General features: G+C 35.3%; 1 protein-coding gene across 1 annotated transcript in view; it reads left to right on the forward strand.

Annotated features, from left to right (window-relative positions):
* CNTN6 (contactin 6) overlaps positions 1-25316 on the forward strand; it is a 269942-nt gene that overhangs the window by 30118 nt on the left and 214508 nt on the right. Inside the window, 1 exon segment of the mRNA XM_011220649.3 lies at positions 23592-23729. Coding sequence (XP_011218951.3) covers positions 23675-23729 — 55 coding nt within the window. The 5' untranslated portion in view covers positions 23592-23674.

Here is a 25316-nt window from a genome sequence, read left to right on the forward strand (position 1 = left end):
TTCATCCAGGTAATCACATGTGTTGCTATCTTTGTTCCTTTTTATAGCTTAATAGTATTCCATTATTTGAATATGCCATTATTTGTTTATCCTTTCACCTACTGATGGATATCTGGATTATTTCCAGTTTAGAGCAATTATGAATAAAGTTGCCATTAACATTTTTGAGCAATTATTTGGTTGGATATATGTTTTCATTTGCCTTGCATAACACCTAAGACTGTAATTGAAGGATTGTATATGCACTTTTGACTTAAGAAACATTTTCTAAAGTAGTTGTGCCATTTTACATTTCTACCAGCAATATATGAGAATTCCCACTGGTGTAAAAACATCATTAGAGTTTTGATAAGTATTGCTTTGAATCTGTAGATCACATTAGTAGTTGACATTGAGAAATTAAAATATTAAGTTTTCCAATCCATGAATATNACATCATTAGAGTTTTGATAAGTATTGCTTTGAATCTGTAGATCACATTAGTAGTTGACATTGAGAAATTAACAATATTAAGTTTTCCAATCCATGAATATGGGTTTTTTTTTTCATTTATTTAGGCTTTCTTTAATTTCTTTCAGCAATCTTTTGTAGTTCCTGGTGTACAAGTCTTATGCCTCTTTGGTTATATTTATTCATAAGTATTTTCTTCTTTTGAATGTTATTGTAAATGGAATAGTTTTCTTGATTTGTTTTTTAGATTGTTTATTGCTGGTGCATAGGGCACAACTGATTTTGTGTGTTGAACTGTACCCTGAAACTTTGCTGAATTCATTTATTAACTTTAGTAGCTTTTTTGAGGATTCTTTGGGATTTTTTTTTCCTTTTTATTTAATTATTAATTTTTTGTTTGTTTCAACTTTTTATTTAAATTCTAGTTAGTTAACATATAATGTAATACTGGTTTCAAGAATAGAATTTAGTGATTCATCATTTACATATAACATGCAGTGCTCATCACAAGTGTCCTCCTTCTTAACCATTTAGCCTATTTCTGCCTGCCTCCCCTCCATCAACCCTCAAGTTTGTTTTCTATAGTTGGGTCTCTTATGGTTTGCCTCTCTGTCTTTTTTCCCCATGCCGCTGTGTTCATCTGTTTTGTTTGTTAATATAAGATTGTGCCATTTGCAAAAAGGGATGGTTTTATTTTTCCCCTTCTCAATTTGTATCTTTTGTTTTCTTAACTAAAGAATCTTCCAGTATAATTTGAATAGCAATTGTGAAGGAGAGCATACATGTCTTGTTTCTGATCCTATTAGAAAGCTTTCAGTCTTTCACCATTAAGTATAATATTAGCTGTAGGTTTTTCTTAAATTCTTTTTATCATTTTGAGTAAGTTCTTTTCTATTCCTAGTTTTCTGAATGTATTTATCATGAGAGGGTGTTAGATTTTGTCAAATCATTTTATATGCATCAATTAACATAATCATATTTTTTATTCTCTTTAGTCTCTTAATGCATATTTCATTGATTGATTTTCTTATGTTGAACCATCCTTGCATTCCTAGAATAAATCCCAGTTGGTCATGTTGTGTAATCCTTTTAATGTGTTATTGGACCAATGGTGATTTTGTCCCCTGGATAGACATTTGGCAATGTCAAGATATTGATTATTGTAAGTGGAAGGATGTGCTACTGGCATTTGAATATAGAGGCTAGAGTGTTGCTAAACAGTCTACAATGGAGAGGACAGCTCTCTTTCCCCCGCACAACAAGGGATTAGCCATAGCAAGGTGTCATTATTGTCCGGGGTGAGAAAATCTTAATTATGCCAACCGTGCTAATGTTCCTCTTGTGTAGACAACCATTCTCTTTCTAACCTATTACTTGATCGCACTCTCTTCAGCCTCCTCAAAACACCTCACCTTCCTCCTTCTTTCTTCTTTCATGCTCTAGCCATAGCAAACCTCAGTTTTTTCTGTCAGCCAAGTTATCTTTTGCTTTCATATTCCACACATATATTTCCCTCTGATCAGAACATCACTTTCCCCCTCTCACTCCCCAACACCATCACTAGGTTTCACTTCTACTCACTCTTCAGCTCTCGGTTACTTCCTCCAGGACAGTTTTCTGATTCCCCTTAGATTAAGAAAGGTTCTCTTGCAGCATTTTGCCCAAATGCCATCACTACTTGTAACATTGCCATTGTCAGAGTTTGTTAAAATCACATGTTAATTTCAGTAAAGTATTAGAGAATCATATCCAATCCTGTTCGCTCTATCTTTTAATCAATCCTAATTGCTATGTCATCATGACACACATCTTTGCCATTTATGTAGTTGTGTTTTGTTTTGTTTTTTAAGTTGCAAGAATAAATGAAATGAGCCCAAATTCATTTTCCTTTATCAGTAACATTCAGGAAGAGTGGGAATTAAGAAATGTAAGTTAGTGTTTTATGTGTATACATATCTCAGACATGCCTGTGAAACAGAAATAGCCAATTATTTTAATTTTAGTTATCTAAATTTTTGCTACTCTGCCTAATCCATAATTAGTTACTAATATATCTGATTTTTTAAAATTGTCAAATGGTTAATCCAGTATCTGTTCAAAGATTGAGACACACACCCAGAGTTTTAGAGTTGGTTCTTGAATAAATTATCACATATACAAGCAAGATTTGAAAGTGAAATTTGGGACAAAATAAAGTAGCTCATGTCAGCCTTTTAAATCAATAGGCTTGGAGTATGGCTTTCTAGGAATTTCTGGTTTCCCAGGCAGTGTCCAATTTCTGGAGAAAGAAACAAATGTAATCTGCACACAGTCAAATGCCAGGGGCAATGTGAGTATTGTGCAAGTTCAAACCAGGTCAAAATAAAAATGACTACTCAGCAGCCATCTAGCTTGTAAAATGATATAAGAACTCATTCTCACTTATTGCCCTTTACAGATATTAAAAAATAAGTCATACTGTCACCAAGATGCCTCCAGTTTCAGGGTTGCTGTAAGTTTCAAGTAGTACTTGGCTGTGATGTGAACTTCTGGAAATCAAAGGCTACTTTTTTCACTTAATCTAATCAAAGTACTGATAATACATCCTAATGGTTATTTGACAAGCCCCAATACACTAAGATAGTATCATCTTAGGAGAAAAGATTTAAGACAAAAACTAACACCACATTATTATGGTGTGCTAGATGTGTTCTGCCTTTGGGGGTTGTAGTTTTCAGTTTGTTTGCTTTATGTTTCTGAGCATTTTTCAAAATTCTAATTTTTTCTTTTACCATTAGCTACATACCAAAACTTCTAGAATTACAGGAGTTTGGTAAGGCCTAACATCTTCTAAATGCATATTATGTTCCTCAGAGTATTTTTGTCTTCCTCGTATGTTTCTCCAAATACTTAAATTGAGAATTGTTTGGAGAAGTTTTGGATTTCATTAACTTATTTTGCTTGCAGACTTTCTGAGCCTTCATTTCCTCAGCCACAATGTAAAGAATTGGAGAGAAAGTTAATCAGTATTTGATATAAAAAAAAGAATATACATGTATATGAGTATATACTGATTATAGTTGCTTATTAAAATAAATCTTATTATTCTGGTTAAGGTAAATCAGATTCTCAGACTCATTCCTCACTTTTGTCTTAGCATGCACTAAGGCAAAAGTACATTTAGCTGGAAGGGTTTTCAAAGATTTGATCCTCTCTAATCAGCTTATCTAAAGTAGAGTCAGTGACTCCCCATTTCATTATACCCCAGGTCACTATCTTCTTATTCCATTTATTTCCTTCTTCATACTTATCGTGATCTTTATTTATTGTGATTCTGCCTACTTACTTTTTGTCTCTGACAACACCATCTTTAAAATAAAAGCTCCAGGAGGGCTTTTATTTTATTTTTTTTATCACTGACATGAAGAACACTTAGTAGGTCATCAACCAATATTTGTTGAATTAGATTTTTTTGGTTGCAGATATCACATTTTAGGGACTGAAATCAATGCCCTAGGTAAAGCCAGAAGAAATGAGAAAGGCTTTCACAAAGATTGCATAATCTTTACATTTAGAGCCTCTTCCTGTGTATCTTCTGCATGCCTCCTCCTCCTGCTAACGCCAAGTAGGAACTTCCGACATAACCAAAGGAAGGATAGAAGGAAAGCCATTTGGAGGAAAGTACTTTTCTCGCTGGTTCTGAATCTCTTGTCTCTTAATAATCTGATAGGTCATCGATATAACGCTGGTGGCTTAACCATTCTAAATGCTATATATTATATGTATCAGATATAGATATAGATACATATAATAATATAGGCTATATAAAATAATATAGAAATATACAATCAATATATAACTATTATAATAATATGATATAATATATAATGCATGAATTATGATTATATACATTTCATATATTTTATATGTACTATATATACTTCATATATACTTTTGTAAAAGTATTTATTTATTTGCACATATAATAAAAAAGTTAAAAATGCCTCTTTTTGGGGCGCCTGGGTGGCGCAGTCGTTAAGCATCTGCCTTCGGCTCAGGGCATGATCCCGGCGTTCTGGGATCGAGCCCCACATCGGGCTTCTCTGCTGGGAGCCTGCTTCTTCCTCTCCCTCTCCCCCTGCTTGTGTTCCCTCTCTCGCTGGCTGTCTCTCGCTCTGTCAAATAAATAAACAAAATCTTAAAAAAAAAATGCCTCTTTTCCTTTACTAAGAGATATGGAAATATGGTTGCTTAAAAGACATACCCTAGCACAGTTTGATAATAATTACACAACAATCACAAAAAAAGAAAATTTATTTGTCATTTATAATAAATTATTAATTAATTATAACTTTATAGAAATGTTTCTTATTATATACCAATAATATATAATGGATAAAACAAGGAAAACTCCATAAGATTGATACTTTGTGTATCATAAACCAAATCCATTTTCAGTTACATAAATTCTTTGAGTTCTAAACGTTTCAAGTCAAATTTGTCTGTATTGATATATACTGTCAGAAATATATGTAAGCACATAGACCTTTCTGACTGTACTTTATTCCTCTATAATCATGAGATTCAATTAAGGCCAATTATTAGATTTCAGCTGACACAACCAGAGGAAATTTGTCAAGTCAATAAATTAGTTTCATATCTTGTTTACAAAAACAATACAATGATTGAATTTTTCACTTTTTAATCTGTTACTTTGATATCAAGTATTCTCAGCATTAAATGTATTTTTTTATTGAATTCCTGCCTACTGAGTAAGACAGCCTAACATATAATGAGAGGATCATTTCTGTTTTCCCAGAATTTTTTAGGGCCTTCCATTAAGCTAAAGCAATTGTTGAACTGATATTCTTAGTATGTGAAACTTCAATATTTATATGGCCTTCAATTTTATGTGAGTGTATATATACATAACAAAGATTGTTCAAGAAAAAAAATTGAGAAAAGTACCAGAGGTTTTTTTGTTGTTGTTGTTTATTTATTTATTTATTTATTTATTTATTTATTTTTTAATTGAGGGAGTACCCATGGCAGGACCTAGAGATTCAAAAATTTGTAGCAGGGAATCATTGTCTACAAGAAATATTCTAAATTATGTACCAGTCAGATTTATGTAATTGTCTTCCCTTTAGCTACTCTTAGATTTTACCTTGAAATGGTTTAATTAATTTATTATTGATTGAATTATAGAGACACAGTCCTATCCTACTGAGTCAATAGCCTCATCATTTTGAAACTGCTATCTCTCATGTCAGAATATTTTTTCATACCACAGCTTTCAACATTACTTATGCACCATAAATGTACTTTGATATTTTGTTATATAATGCTTACTTTGTTGCATTCATGCCCACATGATGATGCCTTGAGGTAAAAAAGATGACATATGTCATGCCCCACCCCACCTTGTGATCCCCCATTAATCTAGGACCAACTATCATCTTCCTTGTCATCAGGTCAACTTCTTTAATTCAGTCTAGTTTGACTTCCTCCCTGCTCCACAATTTGTCAGTTAAAAAACTAGCATCCAAACAAACAAAGTACATTCCTAAAGTCACACAGAAAATTGGAGACAGTATGTACAGCAGAACTCAGGTATATAGATAAACAGTTGTCCTAAGAAGCCTCAAGGGATGGAATCACTAGTTTAAAAGTGAGGAATTTAGCTGTTCTGATTTTGGGGAGATAAAGTCACTAGCTGCTAACTTAACTTTTTTTCTTTTGAATGTCAACAACCTCCTACAGATGTATGTACTACTGCACAGCAACATTGTGGTAGCTGTTTGTTTCTCAAGTTTTTGATCCAATGACAACATGAGAACTTCTGATTTTCCCTTTAGCAACCCAAATATATTCAAATTATAAATTGAAAGATATTGGACTTCTAATAACTCAAGCTTTCTGTGTACCATTAAGTTTTACAAAGCTATTTTGGGTAGGTAGTTTTTCATTTCTTATCTCATCTAATCTTCATTTCAATATTGGAACAACTAAGTATATGCCTTCTTTTATTTATATGGTTTTCTTTTTGGTATTTATGTAAATAGATATAGGTGGAAAATGAGTAAAAGATATTCCAGGAAGGATATTAGAATACTAATATAGCTAATGCCATTCTCGGGAACCATTTAGGAAAAAATGGATTCATTTAAAAAAGAAAGCTATAGAATATTACCAATCATAGAAGATCAGCAGAGTGCTCTTCTAGACCTGTGACTCTGGAGAACATATACAGAGCAGTATGAGTACCACAATCTGCGGCGTTTGCTTTTAAAATTTTGTGCATCTGTTACATGTCCGAGGGTTCAGTTTTTCCTGTTTGCCTGGGGTGGTCCTGATAATAGAATTCAAAATGTTGCATCCCAGGAAACCCTCCATTCACAGGCAGCTCAGGTAATTTGGTCCTGTTGGTCTGGCCAAAAGTTCTGAGTGAAAAAGTAGCCAGGAATGCATTGTCTTTGGGCATGTAGGCACAAGTTGGAAGAAAATTTGGACTGATTTTTGGCTTCAACCTTTCCTAGTTTTGTGACCTAGAGCAAAATCACCCAACTGTTCACTTTCACTCCCCATTTTTTCCCTAAAATATGAGTAATACTTTTCTCACATGTATTTATAAAGTTTAAGTAAAAATAAGGATGTGAAATGTACTCTAATGTTCAAAATGCTATATAAATATGTTTTTCTTAACTCTGACAAGTTTGTAACACCAGTGTTGGTACATACAACACTTTCTATGCAATAACTGCTGGAAGCATATATACTATAATTTGAGCGTTAAATGTACATGACTTGGTTTTAGATATGACTTTCTGTGTATTTATCAGTATTGATTTCAAGTCCCAGGTCATGCTTTTGGAAACTATTTACATCAGGCCATGTTTATTTGTATAAAATAACTTTTGTCTTCTTTTTCAATTTTCATCATTACCCTTATTAAATACTAAACCCTTTTGAATATACATATATATATATGTATAAACGCATGTATGTCTAGGTAGACAGAGATATGTTTCCTTAATATACCATTTAAAAATTGGTTTGAAAGGCCAAATTTTAATTTTTAGTGTAAGTAATCTATTAAAAGCCCTGTCTTCTCTGTCTTCTCTGTACTTAATGAAAAAGCCAATTACAAAATAAGAAGATTGATTAATAGCCATAATCTTGGTATTCTAGTAGTAAAAACCCTTCCTGAAGTCCAGTCTCTAAAAAAGGCACTGACTGTACTTTAAGGCTAATGTCTAGCCCTATGTCTAATAGATGGCAGAAGTTTAATAATTGTAGCTGATGCTGTCAATTTGCTGAGTGAATATCCCACACCGCTACCCACCCCCGAGACTGACCACTACAACCCTGATGACTAGCTAATACTGTGGATACCTATCTCTGGCTGTTTTTTCACATGGTAAACATGCTTTCTTCCATGTGGGACAAACTAGAACTGCCTGAGAGTTAATGCTCCCAGAAGTAACCCTCAATCAATAATGGATGGGGAAATGATAAAGAAATACCCATACTCTCTGTGTCCTTCAGTTGGGATAACTATACATTTTTCTGTACCCAGTGTTCCCCAGAGAAACTGAGATTCAGTTGGCACAGTAATAATAGGTCTGTTAACAAACCTTCTTCATTTTCTTTCTGAGTAATCTCTCTTTTGCTATTTCTTGGGATCACCTCCCAAAAAATCTTCTTGAATTAAAGTCTTTAATTCATAATCTACTTTGAGGGGAACCCAAAATAAGAAAATAATGTTTGATAAAGAAATTAATCCACCTCTATGAAAAGATACACTCGTACACAGGTAAGCCTCTGCCTTTTTGTGTCAACATACAAATCATGTCATCTTTCTCTAAGTTGGTTTATTACAAGTGTTACAAATGGAACTCAGTTAAGATTTGGAGAGAGTAAGTCCTTTCTTAATTAAGATAGAACTTATTATTTTCCTTTGTCTCCAGAGATTCTTTCAATATAAATAATAAAGTTGAAGTCATAGAATATAAAGAACAGCAAAGGAACTGAGAACTATTTTTTCAACTGGAAGGTTAACTCATTAACATAAGAGGCAGACCCTGGAGATGTTCCATAAAACTAAGTTCTGCTAAATCCTGCTCTGGTATCTTCTCTGTGATAAAAGTTCTTGACACTTAGCAGATGTTGATGTCTTGGTATTCTACCTGTGAATGGTAAGTCTGCAGGGGAGACGGAGAACTATGATACGTATCCTAGAAATTCAGCACGAGAGCTCAAAACTAGGTAGAGTGTGAATTATGAGCCACTAGTCACATAAATCCTGATGGTCATGTCTCATAGCATGTTCTGCCCTGGGATACGTGGTACACAAAGGGAGGTTCTTGTTAATGCTGGTGGGAGCTATGTGCAAACATCCTCATGAATAGTTAGTCCTTCAGAGTCTAATCAAAGACTGCTTAGGGGGTTGTTCTCCTTGAGTTAATGGAAGTATGAGTGTTCAATGAAGGGAAATTAGCCCCAGAAGACAGGGAAGCAAATTAAACCTTTATTTTGATTTGAATTGGGGGTGAATAAAGTGTTCACTGCTCACTAAACTCAAGTGAAGTTAACATGTGAGAATGAATGGAGAAAAACTTCTCTTGTGTGGCAGGGAAGAATCAGGGCACTTTGCACCCAGGAATCTCCTGGGGAAGAGCTGAGATGGAGGTGGCCATTCATCATACTCTGGGGGTGATGGGGATTTTCAGTAAGTGTCATATCAATGTAGTTAAATCTTCCCAGAACCAATAAAAATGCCCTTGCCTTTTCTACCCTCTATTACAAGTAATTGCTATTCATCTACTTATGGATATCTTGGAAGTAGTCACAGAGTACTTGGAGTGCCTGGGGGATGAAAAGTTTGAAGGAAAAATGTAGCTGTACATCATTGGCATTCATGAGAAAATTCACATTAGATGTTTGAAAGGCAGGTCCCAAGGAGGCAATAGAGAAATCAGGAACAATATTGTGCCAAAAATACTACTGTGGCTGGGACATCGGGGAGTTTATGTCAGGTAGAGTGAAGGAAAGCATTTTGGAAAGAAAAGATGTATGTGCTTTTCTATATGCATTTAGTTTATTTATATGTGCACATCCCCTGAAAAACTAGTATGTTCTGGGATTTGACAACCAGATTGGGCCTGAAACTTGTAAAATATGCAGCTGTGCTTGTATTTCTTTGACTCTAAAACCTCTGAATAACATCTTGCAACATGATCAATACACTTTCAGACTCATATCCTTTTAAATCTGTTTGTAACCAGTAAGCCAAAAATGTCTTGTACCCAGGTACCATTTTACATTTGGGAAGGCAGATTTAAGCCACTAGAAACCCCAGTGCAGAATCTGAAGTTGTTGACTTTTTCTGAAAGTTATGCACCTCTTCTGGGACCTAAAGATCGATTGTCCCATTGATGTCATACCAGACACATAGGTAAAAAAAAAAAGATATGAAGAGGTGGGTGGGTGATACCATCCTTGCCTGGAGTCACTTTAGTGCAAAAAGAATTCTTCCTTCGCGTATATTCTCATTCTCAACTGTTCAGTCACTTGAAGGCAGGTAGTCCAGGTTAAGCCTACTTATTTCTGTTCACTCCCCTTATTTAAAAGGTCTAGTGTATCACCTTTCAAGGAGATTATGCTAAGTTCTATCAAGATAACAAAGAGAAGAGTAACTCTCAAAATTATTATTGCTTCTGGATCTCTTTTTCCATAACACCCTGAGATAAATTTAAATCTCTCCCAAGTACCAACAAATCACCCATTCACTCAGTGAATTAATGTAACTTAACCCTTCCCGTGTACAAGGACACAGACATACATACACACACACACAACCCTGAAAAATAGATAGTGCAAAATAGATCATGAAAAAGCAGACATACCTTAAATGTTTCATTCATTCCTTCATTAAAGATAAATCAATTAGAAGTTGAAAGGAAAGCAAAAGCATTTCTAAATGAAGGTATAATAAAAATCTTCATGGAATAAAGGTCATCGGACCTTGGTAGAATGCTAAAATTAGAGAATTCTGGGAAGATGGACCAACATAATCAAAGATAGAAGCATCCTTGAAAATGACCTGATCTTTCAAATTTGGTTTTTTTGTACTTAATAATGATGATAACGATGACAGTCATAATAGCAACTATTATTTGTTGAGCCCTGATTTCATCTGGATGCTCTTCTAAAGCAGTTTATATGAATGAACATGTCCTCAACTCAAACCTGGAAAGAAGCTATTATTATTATCCTCATTTAACTGAGGAGGAAACTAAGGCACAGAAGACCTAAGTAACCTGTACCAAGTCCCTCCCTTAGTGAGAGGCAGAGGCTGGACTTTGGCTACAAAGCATGGGCTCTTACCTACTACTGCCTTCTCTTGAGGAGCCCAGCAGAGCCACTGTGCCAATGACTAGTTTTCTTCTCATTTCCCTTCAGACATGGATGGTCTGACAGAACCAATGCCATCTTTGAGAGCAACTCTCTGCTCTTATTCTCACTACAGCCCCTCCTTCCTTAGACCATTTCCCCAATTACCTTCACATTCAACCTGCCTCCTGTGTTAGAAACCAATTAATATTCTTTTCAGAGTAATTCCAAGCACATATATCCAGATAGCTGACAACAATCCTTTGCTTCCTGTATATAATAGGAAAAGGGCCCTTGTCTTGAAATCAAAAGATCTGGGTACAAGGTCCAGCTCAGGGACATACCATCTATGTGCTTTTGACCTAATAATACTTGAAGTAGTGCTACATTATTTGAAAGTTACCCTCTTACTTGTCTCTGTTGAATTGCCTGCTCTCTCATCTCAATTTAGAATTCTGAGACCCAAAATGTTGCTGAACTTAACTGAAATTATGCCAGTGATTACAAGCAGTGGTGGACTCTCTCTGCCTTTGGTTTCCTGTTCAATTCCCCCTTCCCCCAACACCAGGCCAGTCTACCCTTGGGGACTCTCTGCAGAAGGCACTGAGTATGGTTTTCACATCCTCTCTTAACTCCCTCCCCACTGTTAATAGCTCACAAGACTCTCCCCTAGATCTGGATGCAAATTAGGCTTACAGTTTTGTCCCAAGTTATCATAGGATACATAATATAAAACAGTGCTTTTATAAGAGTATGCACACTTTATCCTGTGTGGGTCTAGGAAAGTTAGTTAACCTCTCTGAGCCTTACCTTCTTTTTCTTGGTAATTTAAGAAATCAAAATGAGACATTTTATTTGAGAAAGCACCTTTCACACTATAGATCAGCTTACAAAAGTGGGTACTATTTATATGAACATGAGTTTTAAGTATTAGAAGGCAGTTAAGTCCTGTTAGTAAGAGGGCAAGAAGCAGATGTGAAGTGGGGGAAATCGGTGACAATATCTTAGTGCCCTCCCCTTGGGAAAGTGTCCAATCAGGTCAACAGGTGCATTTATTTTGCCTGCAAAGACTATCTCCGAAGGTGATAGAATGTGCCAAGGTCTGGGCATGAGGTTGGTCCCCCATGCCTCTTGCTATAGTCTCTCCTCTCATGGCCCATGTATTTAACCAGAATAACGAACCTTCAACAAAAAAGACTGATCCACACTTCTGTAACTTCAAAAAGCCAAGGAACGGGGCACTTAAGAGACTGAGGTGTAATGGCATTCCCTGTTCCCAAATGAGTTATTTTTTTCTCCTTTTTATTTTTATTATTTTCAAAATTCTAGCCTCTCAATAACAGAGGAATTTCCCAGACTTTTGCAGCAACAGTATTGACAGGCAACTGCATTTTCCTCCTGAGGCGACTCCTATTTCCATGAGGTCAGGACTGCCAATGGGAGCACATAGCAGGGGACAGGTTGATGGAAGAGAAGGCAAAAGGTCCAATTGTCCAGGGACCAGGGACCGTGAACCTTAGCCAAAGGGAACAGAATGGAATCAGTGTACATCCTGCTGTGAATGTTCACTATTTTTTTCACCCTTTCTCCATTAATGGATAGCCTTGGAAAAAAGTGTGTTCTTTCTCAGCAGAGTACCTACAACTGCATAATTTTAATGTATTCATGATAATATGAATATATAGATTTTCTTTTAATAATTCTTCTTCCTGGTAGGTCAGAAAATTCACACATCCAGGCATTAAAAAAAAGAAGATATGCCATTAAGTGTGGTCAGAAAATCACTGATTCTCATGAAAGTGATTAGAATCCAGCCAATTTTCCTAATCAGTTATACAGGAGAAGAGAGACACTTTAGTCATTTAATCCCTGATGTATATCTTGGGCTTTTTCCAATTTAGAGAGCCCTCTCAAATCCTTTATTTAGGTGATCCATACAAAAATTAGGAACAGTCAGTGCAACAGATACTACTATCCCAGTATTTACTGTGAGCAACCTAAGAACAGAGTTTATAAGACTTACTCAGATAATGTCACTAGCTGTTGACAGAGATGGGACTTGGAGATCTTTGCATTTCTGGTCCAGGGCTCTTTTGTCTGAATCAGGTTTTTCAAAGTGCTTCTTTGGAGCATTTACCCTAGGAAGAGCACTGTAGAAAACAAATCCAAGGATCCTGGAAGTGTGAGCAACACTATAAACCATACCTTTGTCTTCAAATGTTATGAACTACCTTGAAATAGCAGAGACAGTGGAAAATCCTGCAGGAATTTGTTCACCTTATTTAACCTTGTGCTTTGCATAGTATTTGACTGCAGGCTACTTTTTTTTTTTTTAAAGATTTTATTTATTTATTCGACAGAGATAGAGACAGCCAGAGAGAGGGGGAACACAAGCAGGGGGAGTGGGAGAGGAAGAAGCAGGCTCATAGCAGAGGAGCCTGATGTGGGGCTCAATCCCAGAACGCTGGGATCACGCCCTGAGCCGAAGGCAGACGCTTAACTGCTGTGCCACCCAGGCGCCCCTGCATGCTACTTTTTTTTAAAGCCTGAAAAGCACACAATGGGAACCCTTGCCCAGTGCCATATAGCTTTATAACAATTCAGATTCTTCACACGGAAGGAGGAATCATCCATTTGCAACTATAATAGGGAGAGATCTTTTCTTTTTGAAGGCTAAGAAATTTGAGCTGTGTCTCCCAGAGCCAGATTTGGGCAAAACTGTAAAGTCTATAAAATTGACCATTGTGGTGGAAAGCACAGACTCAGGATTCAAACAGACACTGGTCAGATGAGGGACTTTGCTGATTAGTTGGCTACACTTTGTCCAATTCCTAACCCCTCCCAGCTTTAGTCCTCTCAACTGTGTAACGAGGGCCATCATTGTACATATCTTGTAGGACTGCTGAGAAAATTAGATGAGACAGTGCACATACAACATAGAGCCTGGTCAGTGTTCAAAAAGTCTTATTACTATTCTTCCTGTGATCTTCCCTTTCAGCCAGCCCCCTGGTATCTCATTCTTTCTCCTCCTCCTTCTATTTCTCTGTGCTGTCATACAATTCAAAAGGACTCTGCTTCCAGCTTTCTCACCCAGGTGGTGTCAGGCAGAGATGGCAGAAACCAAGGAAGTGGTAGGAAAGAGTGAGATGGGATGGGTCTGGGACAGTTGAGGTCCCCCAGACACAGGTAAACAGTGGAACAGGGCCAAGCACTCCTGAAACTGGTTGCTGTTAATGCATTTTTGTAGTATTGTTACTGTGTAGAAATGTGGACCCAGTGATGCCAAATCTTCAGATTTTTAAAAAAATTCTTTCTTTAAATTCAATTTAGTTAAGATATACTGTATTATTACTTTCAGGGGTAGATTTTAGTGATTCATCAGTTGCACAGAACACCCCGTGCTCATTCCATCAAGTGCCCTCCTTAATGCCCATCACTCAAATTATCCCTCCCCCCCAATCCACCTCCCCTCCAGCAAGCCTCAGTTTGTTTCCTAGGGTTCAGCGTCTCTTATAGTTTGCCTCCCTCTCAATTGTCTTATTTTCCTTCCCTTCCCCTATGTTCATCTGTTTTGTTTCTTAAATTCCACATATGAGTGAAATCATATGGTATTTGTCTTTCTCTGTTGTACTTATTTCGCTTAGCATAATACCCTCTAGTTCCATCCATGTCCTTGCAAATGGCAAGATTTCATTCTTTTTGATGGCTGAGTAATACTTCATCATATATATATATATATATCTCATATTTTCTTTATCCATTCATGTGTTGATGGACATCTGGGCTCTTTACATAGTTTAGCTATTGTGGACATTGCTGCTATAAACATTGGGGTGCAGGTACCCCTTCAAGTCACTATGTTTGTATCCTTTGAATAAAAACCTAGTAGTACAATTTCTGGGTCACAGTGTAGCTCTATTTTTAACTTTTTTAGGAATCTTCATACTGTTTTCCAGAGTGGCTGTAACAGCTTGCATTCCCATCAACAGTGTAAGAGGGTTCCCCTTTCTCGGCATCCTCTTCAACACCTGTTGTTTTTTGAATTGCTCATTTTAGCCATTTGGACCAGTGTGAGGTCCTTTAAATATTTCTTTAGATATTTAAAGAGAAACCCAAATGTTCATTTTTATATGGGTTTCCCAGTGTTTACATACTCTGCTACAAAAATCTGGCTTTTGGACCACCATCTAATGAACCCTGGTCCAGAGGATTTCTGGCTTCCTTATCTTATAAAGAGTTAAAAAGCTACAGGTTTAGAAGGGCTTAAGAGGCCATCTGGTTTAACCTTCTCCTTGATGCAAAAAATGCCCTCTATAATATCCAGAAAAGGTATCATCTAGCTACTCTTATATACTCCTAGTCATAAAGAACTTGGTATCTTAAGGAGAAAAAATTTCACTTTTACTCTTGTAGGAACAATTTCATAGAATACTCATGTAAACCCCATGCAGGAGATAATACTTTTTCTGTTATAATTATCATGAAACTCAGGCTCAGAGAGGCTATTTTGCTTCCTCTAAAGTCACAAAGCTATTAAGTATCTGTAGGTTGTGAGATAAAAGCCCAGACTGTCTAGGTTTTCAAGCCAGTACACTTAACCACTGGCTAAACAATTCTACTTGTTAAAATGCTCTGGGCTGATACTAAGCTGAAATTTGCTGCCCTGGAATGTCTACCCTTTGGTCACAGTTCTGCTCTCCTGAGACACAAATAATAAGTCTAATCCTTCTTCCACAAGACAGCCCTTCAAATATTTGAAGATGGCTCTTCTCTGCCTGCTAAATCCTCTCTTCTCCAGGCTAAACACACTCATTTCTTTCTACTGACCCTCATAAGTTGCTAGGCACTTCATCATCCTCGCCCTGCTCCCAGGAGGGAGTTTCAATTTGTCAAAATTCTTCTTAAACCATGGTGTTTAGAAGAGAATACAATCCCCCTATATGGTTACATAAGTGCAGGTTAAGACAGAAATAACACCTCCCTTGTTTTGACCACTATGCTTTTATTAATGCAATCTTGGTTATATCAGATTTTTGAAAACTATGTAAAAAAATAGGTAAATATAAAATGTTGGCCTAGAATCACCCCATACGTGTATACTGTGTCCTTTTTTAACCATTGATTGATGTAAAGTCAATTTTTCCCACTCCACTCCAATTCTAAATAAGTAGATCAATTTTTTAAACCTAAATATAAGACAATATATATTTCAATTAAATATGATTTATTAGATTTAGGTAATGTTTTGGCCTATACTGATCTGTTTTGTTTTTAAGTTGGAAAATGTAGCAAAGCAGAAACATTTCTTTAAAAAAAATTCTCATATTCCAACTACCTTTTTTTAGGCATGGAAGAAAGTAAAGGTTTTTTGGTTTTTTTCCTCTGCTGTTCTAATACTGCTCCCCAGATTTTATACTTTCCCCCCCAAAAAAACAAAAATACTTCACACACATATCTGTTTTAATAGGATCTTGCTATAAATATTCTTGTTTTGATTATTTTTTTATTTGTAATGAAGAGGCAAAAAAGTGAAAAGAAAAAGCTGTTTAACATATGTGGGGGTGTGTATGTGTGTATAATCATATATATCATTATTATATATGTATATTTTGTACAGTAGCAAAGTTCAAAAATATATAGATTATATATAAATAATGGAATAAATGCATACACTTCATTCTTTGTAATCCCAATATTTCTGAAATTTGTTATGATATGTTAACTATCCCTCTCAGCTTTCTGTCGTTCCAGGGATTAATCAAATATTCAGGAGGCTTGGGCTAAGAACTTAACCAATAGAAGCTATTCTCCATATCATTCGTTAGCCAGGGATTGGTAAACTGCAACCTTGGACTAAACTCTATCCTTGATTGTTTTTGGTAAATAAAGTTTTATTAGAACACAGCCACTCCATTTGTTACTGTCTTGTCTATGGCTGCTTTTATGTTACAATAGTCCAGTTTAGGTAGTGGTGACAAAGGCCAAATGATCTGCAAAACCGAAAGTATTTACTATCTGATCCTTTACAGAAAAAGTTTCCCAACTTCTGTTTTCGTGGTTGGTTAGCAGTCCATTCGTTCTATTATACTGGGAACTAAAACTGGCCTATCCCTATCTCTATGTTAAATGATACTGAAAGCAAAAAATCATTTAGTTATTTGCTTCAGGAAATATTTGCTTCTACAGGATAAAACTTACATTTTAGGACACACATCAAGAGTCTCACCTCCTGGTGCCCATCAATCCAAAGCTGTAATCCATAAACTGTGCCCCGTCCTACTCGGGTTCTTGTCTTGCAAGAACAACTTTAAAATCACTCAGCTCAGGCTATAAAACCCTATACATATATCATCCATAACTTCTTCTTATGAGGTAGTGCTAAGACTGTGTCAAGTTATGTTCTCCTTTTCTGCAGTAAGTCTCATAAACTTGGATGTGGCTGAACAGATATTTCCTGTCACCCTTTTAGGAGTGGACATTACAAAGCCTCCAACCTAGTATCACCCATCCTGCATTCTCTTATGCTGATTACAAAGCCTAGTATCACCCATCCTGCATTCTCTTATGCTGATTACAAAGCCTCCAACCTAGTATCACCCATCCTGCATTCTCTTATGCTGATTAATGTAAACACCGAAAGCATTCCTATAAGGTATAATTATGTACATTTTACATTTGGGAAAATGGACCCACAGAATCTGAAACTATTTAGACTTGGGTTGGCATGCCCTGTGTCGTAGATCAAGGGGGATAACTAGTGAGGAGAACCCTCTGTCAGGATTGTGCCAGCAAGTCCCAAGTCTCTTCTAGGTCCTGAACTGAACTAGAATAAACATTTACCTGGTCTTAGACCTCAGTGTCCTCATCTATGCAAGCAAAGGGCTGGCCTATCTCAACTATACAGTTTCTTTAAATTCTGCAATCCATTGAAAGTATGATTTTTCAGCAGTTAGAAAATCAGTTTTTCCACACTAATCTCTTTCAGTGAGACTCCTCAAGCAAGAGGCATCAGAGATTGACTGTATTGAAGACTGAGTTGAGTTCTACAGCTTTTTGCTCTAATAACAACAACAGAAATGTACAAATGATTCTATTTTCCTAACAAACATATTTGCATTTATTTCATGCTGTTAACAACTTAACATGTAATCATGCCTCCTCTAAGAAAAGAAATAATACTTCTTCTGTGATTGCATTAAACACACTGTGTTACATCTTGCTACTAATCTATCATCTATTATGACTGCCTATTTTGAGAGCTGGCATAACAATTATCATAAGTAATAGCATTATATTCTGAAAACAAGGAATGTGATGGTACAATTTATCTTGCTACTTTGCCTGACTTAATGGCAGTTGGGGTTTCCTAGTCCAAGCCAGATTTTTTTCAGATCATAAATATTTCATCTTTTAATTTATTATTGATTTAGTCTGATAGTAAATAACTCCATGAATGCTGAGGTTGGAAATCTGTTTTAAAAATTGTTAAGCATATTCTCTTCTGTCCGTCTGTGGAATTTGATTGCACTGAAATACAACAGTGAAGGTACCTGAAGAAAATAGATTTGGGATTTTTAATGTATCTGATACAGTTAATTAACTGGTCAATTAAAAACAAAAGGGCAATTAGTGCTGAGCACATTTGTTCTGATGATGAACACACAACCTGAAAATGGATCTTGATCTCTGCTACAAAATTCTTTAATGTCAAAGCAGTGTTCCTGTAAGTAGAGGAAGAATAGAGCCCATTAGGACTAATGCAATTTCAACTATGGTTTTCTTTCATGCTGAAGCAACATAAGTGAGACCCAGTTAGAAAGAGAAGTTGGCCAATACTTGAAGTAGTATTCCTGCATGGTCCTTTTATCACCCTGTATTTAGAGCCATTCCAATCACCAAGCCATTCAGTAGTAGCAAGTTTGTTTTATTTTTTCTATCAAAATGAGAAAATCATTTCATATAGTACAGAAGGTGTAAGGAACAGTTATAATTTGTAATTGACCTGAGGATTTCTACAGAGTGTGTATTAATGAACATAGTTCTCCATTACCCAGACTGGTATCACCTACATATCTCTATTGTTAAAGAGCGTCACATTGAGAGTTGGACAAGAATAACTTCCCATGTTTTCCTTCTGTCCTTCAGTGTGATATATAGGTCATCTTAAGCATTCTCTGAAGCTTTTGAGTATGGCTGGTGAATATCCACTAGAATCCTGTATGAACCCCTTTCAAAGGCTTGTTACAGAGCTACACATGAACATTCACCCTGCCTTTAAATATATATATATAAATATATATATTTATTTATATATATATTTAATATATATATATTTATTTATTTATTTTAGAGGGTGGGGGAAGGGGGACAGAGGGAAAGAATCTTTTAAGCAGATTCCCCGCTGTGCGCAGAGCCTGATGCAGGGCTTGATCCCATCACCCATAAGATCATAACCTGATTCAAACTCAAGAGTCAGATGCCTAACTAACTGAGTCACCCAGGGGCTCCACATCCTGCCTTTTTTTTTTTTTTTAAACTCCTGTCCCTAGTTCCCAGTGCAAACAGATGTTGGAAACCTCTTTAAAAAACAAAGCAAAACAAAACTTTATCTTTTGATAAATCCCATTGTCTCCCATGTCTGCCAGAAAAACACAGTTGAACAGCGCCCCCCCCCACCAGAATATCCCTACTGCTTAAGGTTTAGCCAATACTTTGACTTTCCTAATTAATTCCTGGTTTACTGGCAGTTGTATGGAATTCATAGACTGATGAACTGAGTGATAGCTTAACAATTCTAAAAAAGCAATTATTCTAAACCATACAAAGAAACTGTTAGTGTTGTCTGGGTTAAGAATAATTAGTGTTGGGTATGACCTCAGGGTCACAACAATTGTTTCTGAATTCTTCTCTTACCTGCTTTCTGGGGTCACATGCTTGTCAACAATACGTGGTACAAAGAGGTCAATTTAAGGCAGGACACTCACTGGCTGAAGCTTCTGCAAAATAGGGGACCCATTTTTTTCTGGTAAACAGATGATATTTTTGCTGAGTGTAAATACATAGGGTTAAAGAAATACAGTGCCACAATAGAATGAATACTGAAATCTTTATAGCCAAATATATTTTAGAGTTTAGAATGTATTAGAGTAGGGATGAGCAAAAGAACTTCCAGAAACTTAATCTGTAAAGGGCCAGATAATAAATATTTTCTTGAGGGTCATATGGTCTCATATGGTATAACTATTCAACTCTGCCTTTGTAGTGCAAAAATAGCCATACACGGTACATAAATAAACAGGCATGTTGGGTTCCAGGGAAACTTTATTTACAAAGATAGACAAGGGACCAAATTTTGTCATCATTCTGTAGTTTGCTGATCCCTATTTTAGCCTTTAGAAAGACACTGTGGTATAATTTCATATGTATTTAGACAACACCTCCAGTGGGCAACAGCACTATCAACCAACGTTTCTGGTTCAGCAGCAAAACATGTAAATACTCCATAATAAGTTGGATAAAACAGACTGAACAGCCTCACATTAATTCAGGACAGGTTTTACCACCCAGTGAATTTCGCTATCCAACTTACAAGGATATTTTAACTTTCAGAGATTAAAAAAAACAAAACAAAGCCTATTTTGGAATTGCAAGAAAGGAATTGTGAACCTATGCACATTCTTCTGTTGAAGTGTTTGAAATTAATACTTTTGCATTGAGAAATTCCATGAGATCAAAAGGAAACACACATGGTCTAGAGAGGGCAAAGTTTGTTCAGTAAAAATACAATAGTGATCTTAGCAATTGGTTCATGAACCAAGATACCCACTTTTCCAGGTCAAAATGATGTTTAAAAGATTGCATGGCCTAAAAACCTCACCTAAAACAAAATGCTGGTGATGCATTTTTGAAACTTTTTTAGAGCTTCTGGAAATTCTTTTAAGTTTATATATTGGCCTCCTTTATTTTGCCTCAAGCAATCTTCAGGATTCTAGGAACCTAGAAATAATTCCTTTGGCTATTTTATGTGTCCGTGACCAACATAAATTTTACCTACTGAATATTTCTAGGCCATTTGGCTGTGAGTAAATAACCAGACTCTTCTAATCTGGATGGCTCTCCTTGAGCCAGAGTATTCTCCTTCCTCATGTAATTTAAACTTTTACGAATGGAACTTTTACAAATGACAACCGATGTATAAATAATGGCTATTAACCTATCTTTATAGAGTTTTGCCAAATAAAATATCTCCTGGGCTTTTTCCCATTACAGGATGCTGGTAAACACTCAGATGGTAAAGGGAAATATTTTATACACTGGGTTGAATCAAACAATTTTGGAATATTAGACCTGGAAGAAACATAAAGGTAATCTCTAGCTCAAACCTCTCTATTTTCTTAAGAGGAAAATGGCAGTCAATTTTATTATAAATGAATCACCCAACATTACTCACCTGGTTAAGAGAAAGAGACAATAGTAGAAACAATGTCTCTAGGTTTCCAGTTTAGTGTTTTTCTTGGTAATACTAGATTGTTTGGCTATCAAATACAAACCAAGCACATATTATGGAATAACTGTAAGCTCTTCATTACATACCACACCAAGTATTATAAGCAAGTATTATATATGGTGCTTCTCTTCAAGGTAAGGTATGAAAACTCTGGCAATACAGTGGAGCCTTTGATAAATACAAGTGTCAGGGGGTATATATCAGTCAGTTTGCTCTGGCGTCTTTGAGAAACACTTCATATAAATTCAGGGTGAAGAATGAATGTACTATTTAGATGATTTTGCTTGCAAGAGGTAAACATACAACACAAACTTGTTAGGCAAAAATTTCATTTTATTGGTTCACATCTGGAAATTCTGGGGGTGTAGGCATGGCAGATGGTTTCATAATTTCATGGTATCAGATATGATTATAGGTTTTTTGAATGGCAGAATACAACACAATAACACTCAGAGATACAAAACTGGGATAGATGAAGCAGAACTCTTGTTTCTTACAGATTCAGATGAGACAAGAGCAATGCAGGGGAGTGTACCCAGGGACAGGATAAAAGCAAGCTGAGAGAGTAGGAAGCAGCTCATCGGTATCAGGTGGGGTAAAGTTAGCTTGATTTTGTGGGCTTTTGTGACATTGGGTATTTTGAATAATTATACCAGTCCAAGGAAGAAGGAATCATTCCTGGTGTTAGGTATCTGGATGGTATCATCTATCCCTCTTTCTCCTTTTCCAACCTTGTCTCATGCCATTGTCCTTCTGATGTCATGAAACTGGTTCTTTTTCAGATCTTTGAAAATGTAAAGTTAGTCCTGCCTCAGGATCATGTCCTACTTTTTCCCTTTTGCTTAGACTGCTAGTTTCATTCCTCAACCCAACCCATTTTAACTCCTGCAGACCTACACACCCTATACCATATATACCTACACTTTGCCTGGCTGAGAGCTACCTGTCCTTCAAGCTTCAGCTCAAAATGCTACTTGAACCCCATCCTATGGATCTCACAGATTTCATTTTCTAGTTCAAAACATTTACCATATTTACCACACATAAACATTCAGCAATGTATATATATCTATGTTTGATTTTGTTGTTTTGTTAAATGTTTGTGTCTCTCATAAGATGGCAGGACTGAATATTAATTATTTCCCTTGGATTTTTATTCCTTGATTAAATTTGAAAGCATTTAACTTAGTTTTTATAAAAACTTACAGTTGAATATAGTCAGTTTTTTACTTTAGTTGGAGTAATTAGCAACAGAAAGAAAAGAAAGAGTTTCAAAATTGAAAAATATATCAGGAAATGTTCAAAATTTCATTCTCTGCTAGCATCACATATAAAATCCACATACTTCCAAAAGTATTTGAAGTTACAAGAAATATATATATATATATATATATATATATATGTTAAAAAGTCCCAAAGGGTCCTATCATTTGATATATAATCATTTATCAAATGTAACCTAGTTGAGTTTATTCTGAACTTATTCTACATATATTTTTAAGATCGTGAGTTTTAAGAGTCTCCTTATTAGATTTCTCTTTTGAAGTAAAGAACACAAAACACTTTATCTTAATTTCATTTATCATCAGATAGCTTAACTGTCAAAATAAATTAGAGAAAATTATGATGTAACACCACAGGAAAAGCATGTCTCATATTTGAAAGATAACACTTCCAGAAATTCATTTATTGCACAAATTTTATAGTACATTAGTTTTAGTTCTAGTAACATTAGGAAAGATCATGTTTCTTAATGAATATATTCTCAAAAATAATAATAAAAAAACTTAGAAAAGTCCACCAAATTTATAAATTCACTGTTAATACATATAAGATAGAGTAATATTTTATCCTATTTCTAATGGCATAGAATCAAAAATAAGAGCAACAACAGAATTACAGTAGTTGGTTTAATATGTTTTTAATCCTCATTAACATTTCAAAAGCAATTAAACTCAAAATTATATTAGTGAAGTTTTGATATATATAATACATTCAATTGAATTGCATTCTACTCCATTATCTACTACATCAAATCTCATAGCAAATGACATGTGTATCTAAGTTATGAACTGAAATTATGGAAATATGAATTGAAATTACGGTAACTTTGCAAAATATATGTAAAAGGTAGACATTTAGGTTGCTTTATTTTGGGTAAAAATAGTTTCATAATTAAATAATGTGCAAAAATTCATATACATTTTTAAGTATTCACGTTTGTATATTTGTCGTTTCATGACAATTTTCTTTTTTTCAGACTCTTGAGATACTGACTGGAAGATAGACATTTTTTTTTTCCTGCTGATTGTATGGGAGAAATTTTGACCTTAGAAAGTGGAAATGAGGTTGCTATGGAAACTGGTAATTCTGCTGCCACTCATAAATACTTGTACAGGTAAAGTGTTCTATTATTATGAGTTTTGATTGATAATCTATTGGCATTTTATTTTTTTTCCATATGTGAAGCAATTTTGAAATGCATAACACTTATGTTGTTTGAATTACTAAGTGATAAACAAAAATTTTAAGATAATTTCTATGGCTAATATAGAACCTTAAAAATTCATCAAGCTCTATTTTTAAACAGAACTAACATTTCAATTATAAATTGTCAAATATGAAATTTTTATTGTAAAAGGATGCAATTAAATGATCTTTGCATCAATAAGCAATGAAGAATAGTTATTTTTTATTTCCTGTATAGTGAAGTCTTTATAAATTAAGGTTGAAATACCTATTTTCTCTCAAATTTAAAATTTGGTATAAAAAAAGCTATATTGAAATAGAAGAAAAAGTGACACAGAATGTTATATCAAAACTAGAAATAACCTTTGAAATTGTTCTTTCCATTTCAGTGGTACATGTTCTTTTACTCAACTAGTATTGGTGTGTCAGTTAGCTTTTGCTGTGTAACAAACCACCCTAAATCTAAGTAGATTAAAGTAAGAAATAACCATGTAGTTGACAAGTCTGAAAGTTGGCAATTTAAGGTAGGCCCCCTTGGGGCTGTTCTTTCAGTTTTGGCTTGGGTGAATAACATCTGTGGTCAGCTTCTAGGTCGTCTGGGACCAGGCTGGGGAAGGACATTCTTAGCTGAGACAACTGGGCTGCCTCTGCCTTGGTTCAAGTGATCTCCCATCCTCTGTGGCTCTGGGCTCTTTCACATAGTGGCTGCTTAGAGTGGCAAGAGAAATTAGGAGCACACAAAATATCATGATGCTGAGACTTTCAAGTGGCATAGTGTCATTTCTGCTACATTCTTTTAACCGTTCTAAGTCCAGATTCGAGGGGTTTGGAAATATACTTCATCTCTTGATAGAAAAGCTGCAAAGCTATAATATAAAGGGGCATGGAAATAGAAAAGGGAATAATAGTGGCCATTTTTTCTAAATCATCAACCACAGTCTGTTAAGATCATGGAGTTCTATTCTTAATTATCAAGTTTACCTGTATGAGTTGTCATAGAGTTTGGACATTAGTTAGATTGTCTGACTGTCAGAACAACCCTTCTGCTATCATGAGGCTTCCCACCCACTGTGTGATAATGGGTACTTTTGAAGTTCATATATTTGTAAAAAAAAAAAAAAAAAAAAAGGCAGTAATATATTGGGAGAACACAGAAACCATCATAGTAATTTACAAGCCAGAAAAGCAACAATTATAAGAGACACATATTTAATAGCATTCCAAGAAATAGAAAGATATACTAATCTTGAAAGCTTTGAGAATGCTAAAATATGTAGAAATCAACCATTATAATCAGAAAACCATACAAATAAAAGTATTTTTACCACTAGAGAATCCAGTGTTTAGAAGTGCTATAGTCATATTTATTAAAGTGATGACATTATTTTGATTCATGTCACTTCTAACTCACTGTAACAAAGATTCAGAGTTAAATAATAATGTCTCTTTTTGGTAATAGATTAAAAAAGGACAGAGCAGAGTCATCAAGGTGCCCCCAAATTATACATGTGTGAAT

This window comes from Ailuropoda melanoleuca, chromosome 4 (genome assembly GCF_002007445.2).
Source record: "Ailuropoda melanoleuca isolate Jingjing chromosome 4, ASM200744v2, whole genome shotgun sequence".
In the NCBI taxonomy this organism is placed as follows: domain Eukaryota; kingdom Metazoa; phylum Chordata; class Mammalia; order Carnivora; family Ursidae; genus Ailuropoda; species Ailuropoda melanoleuca.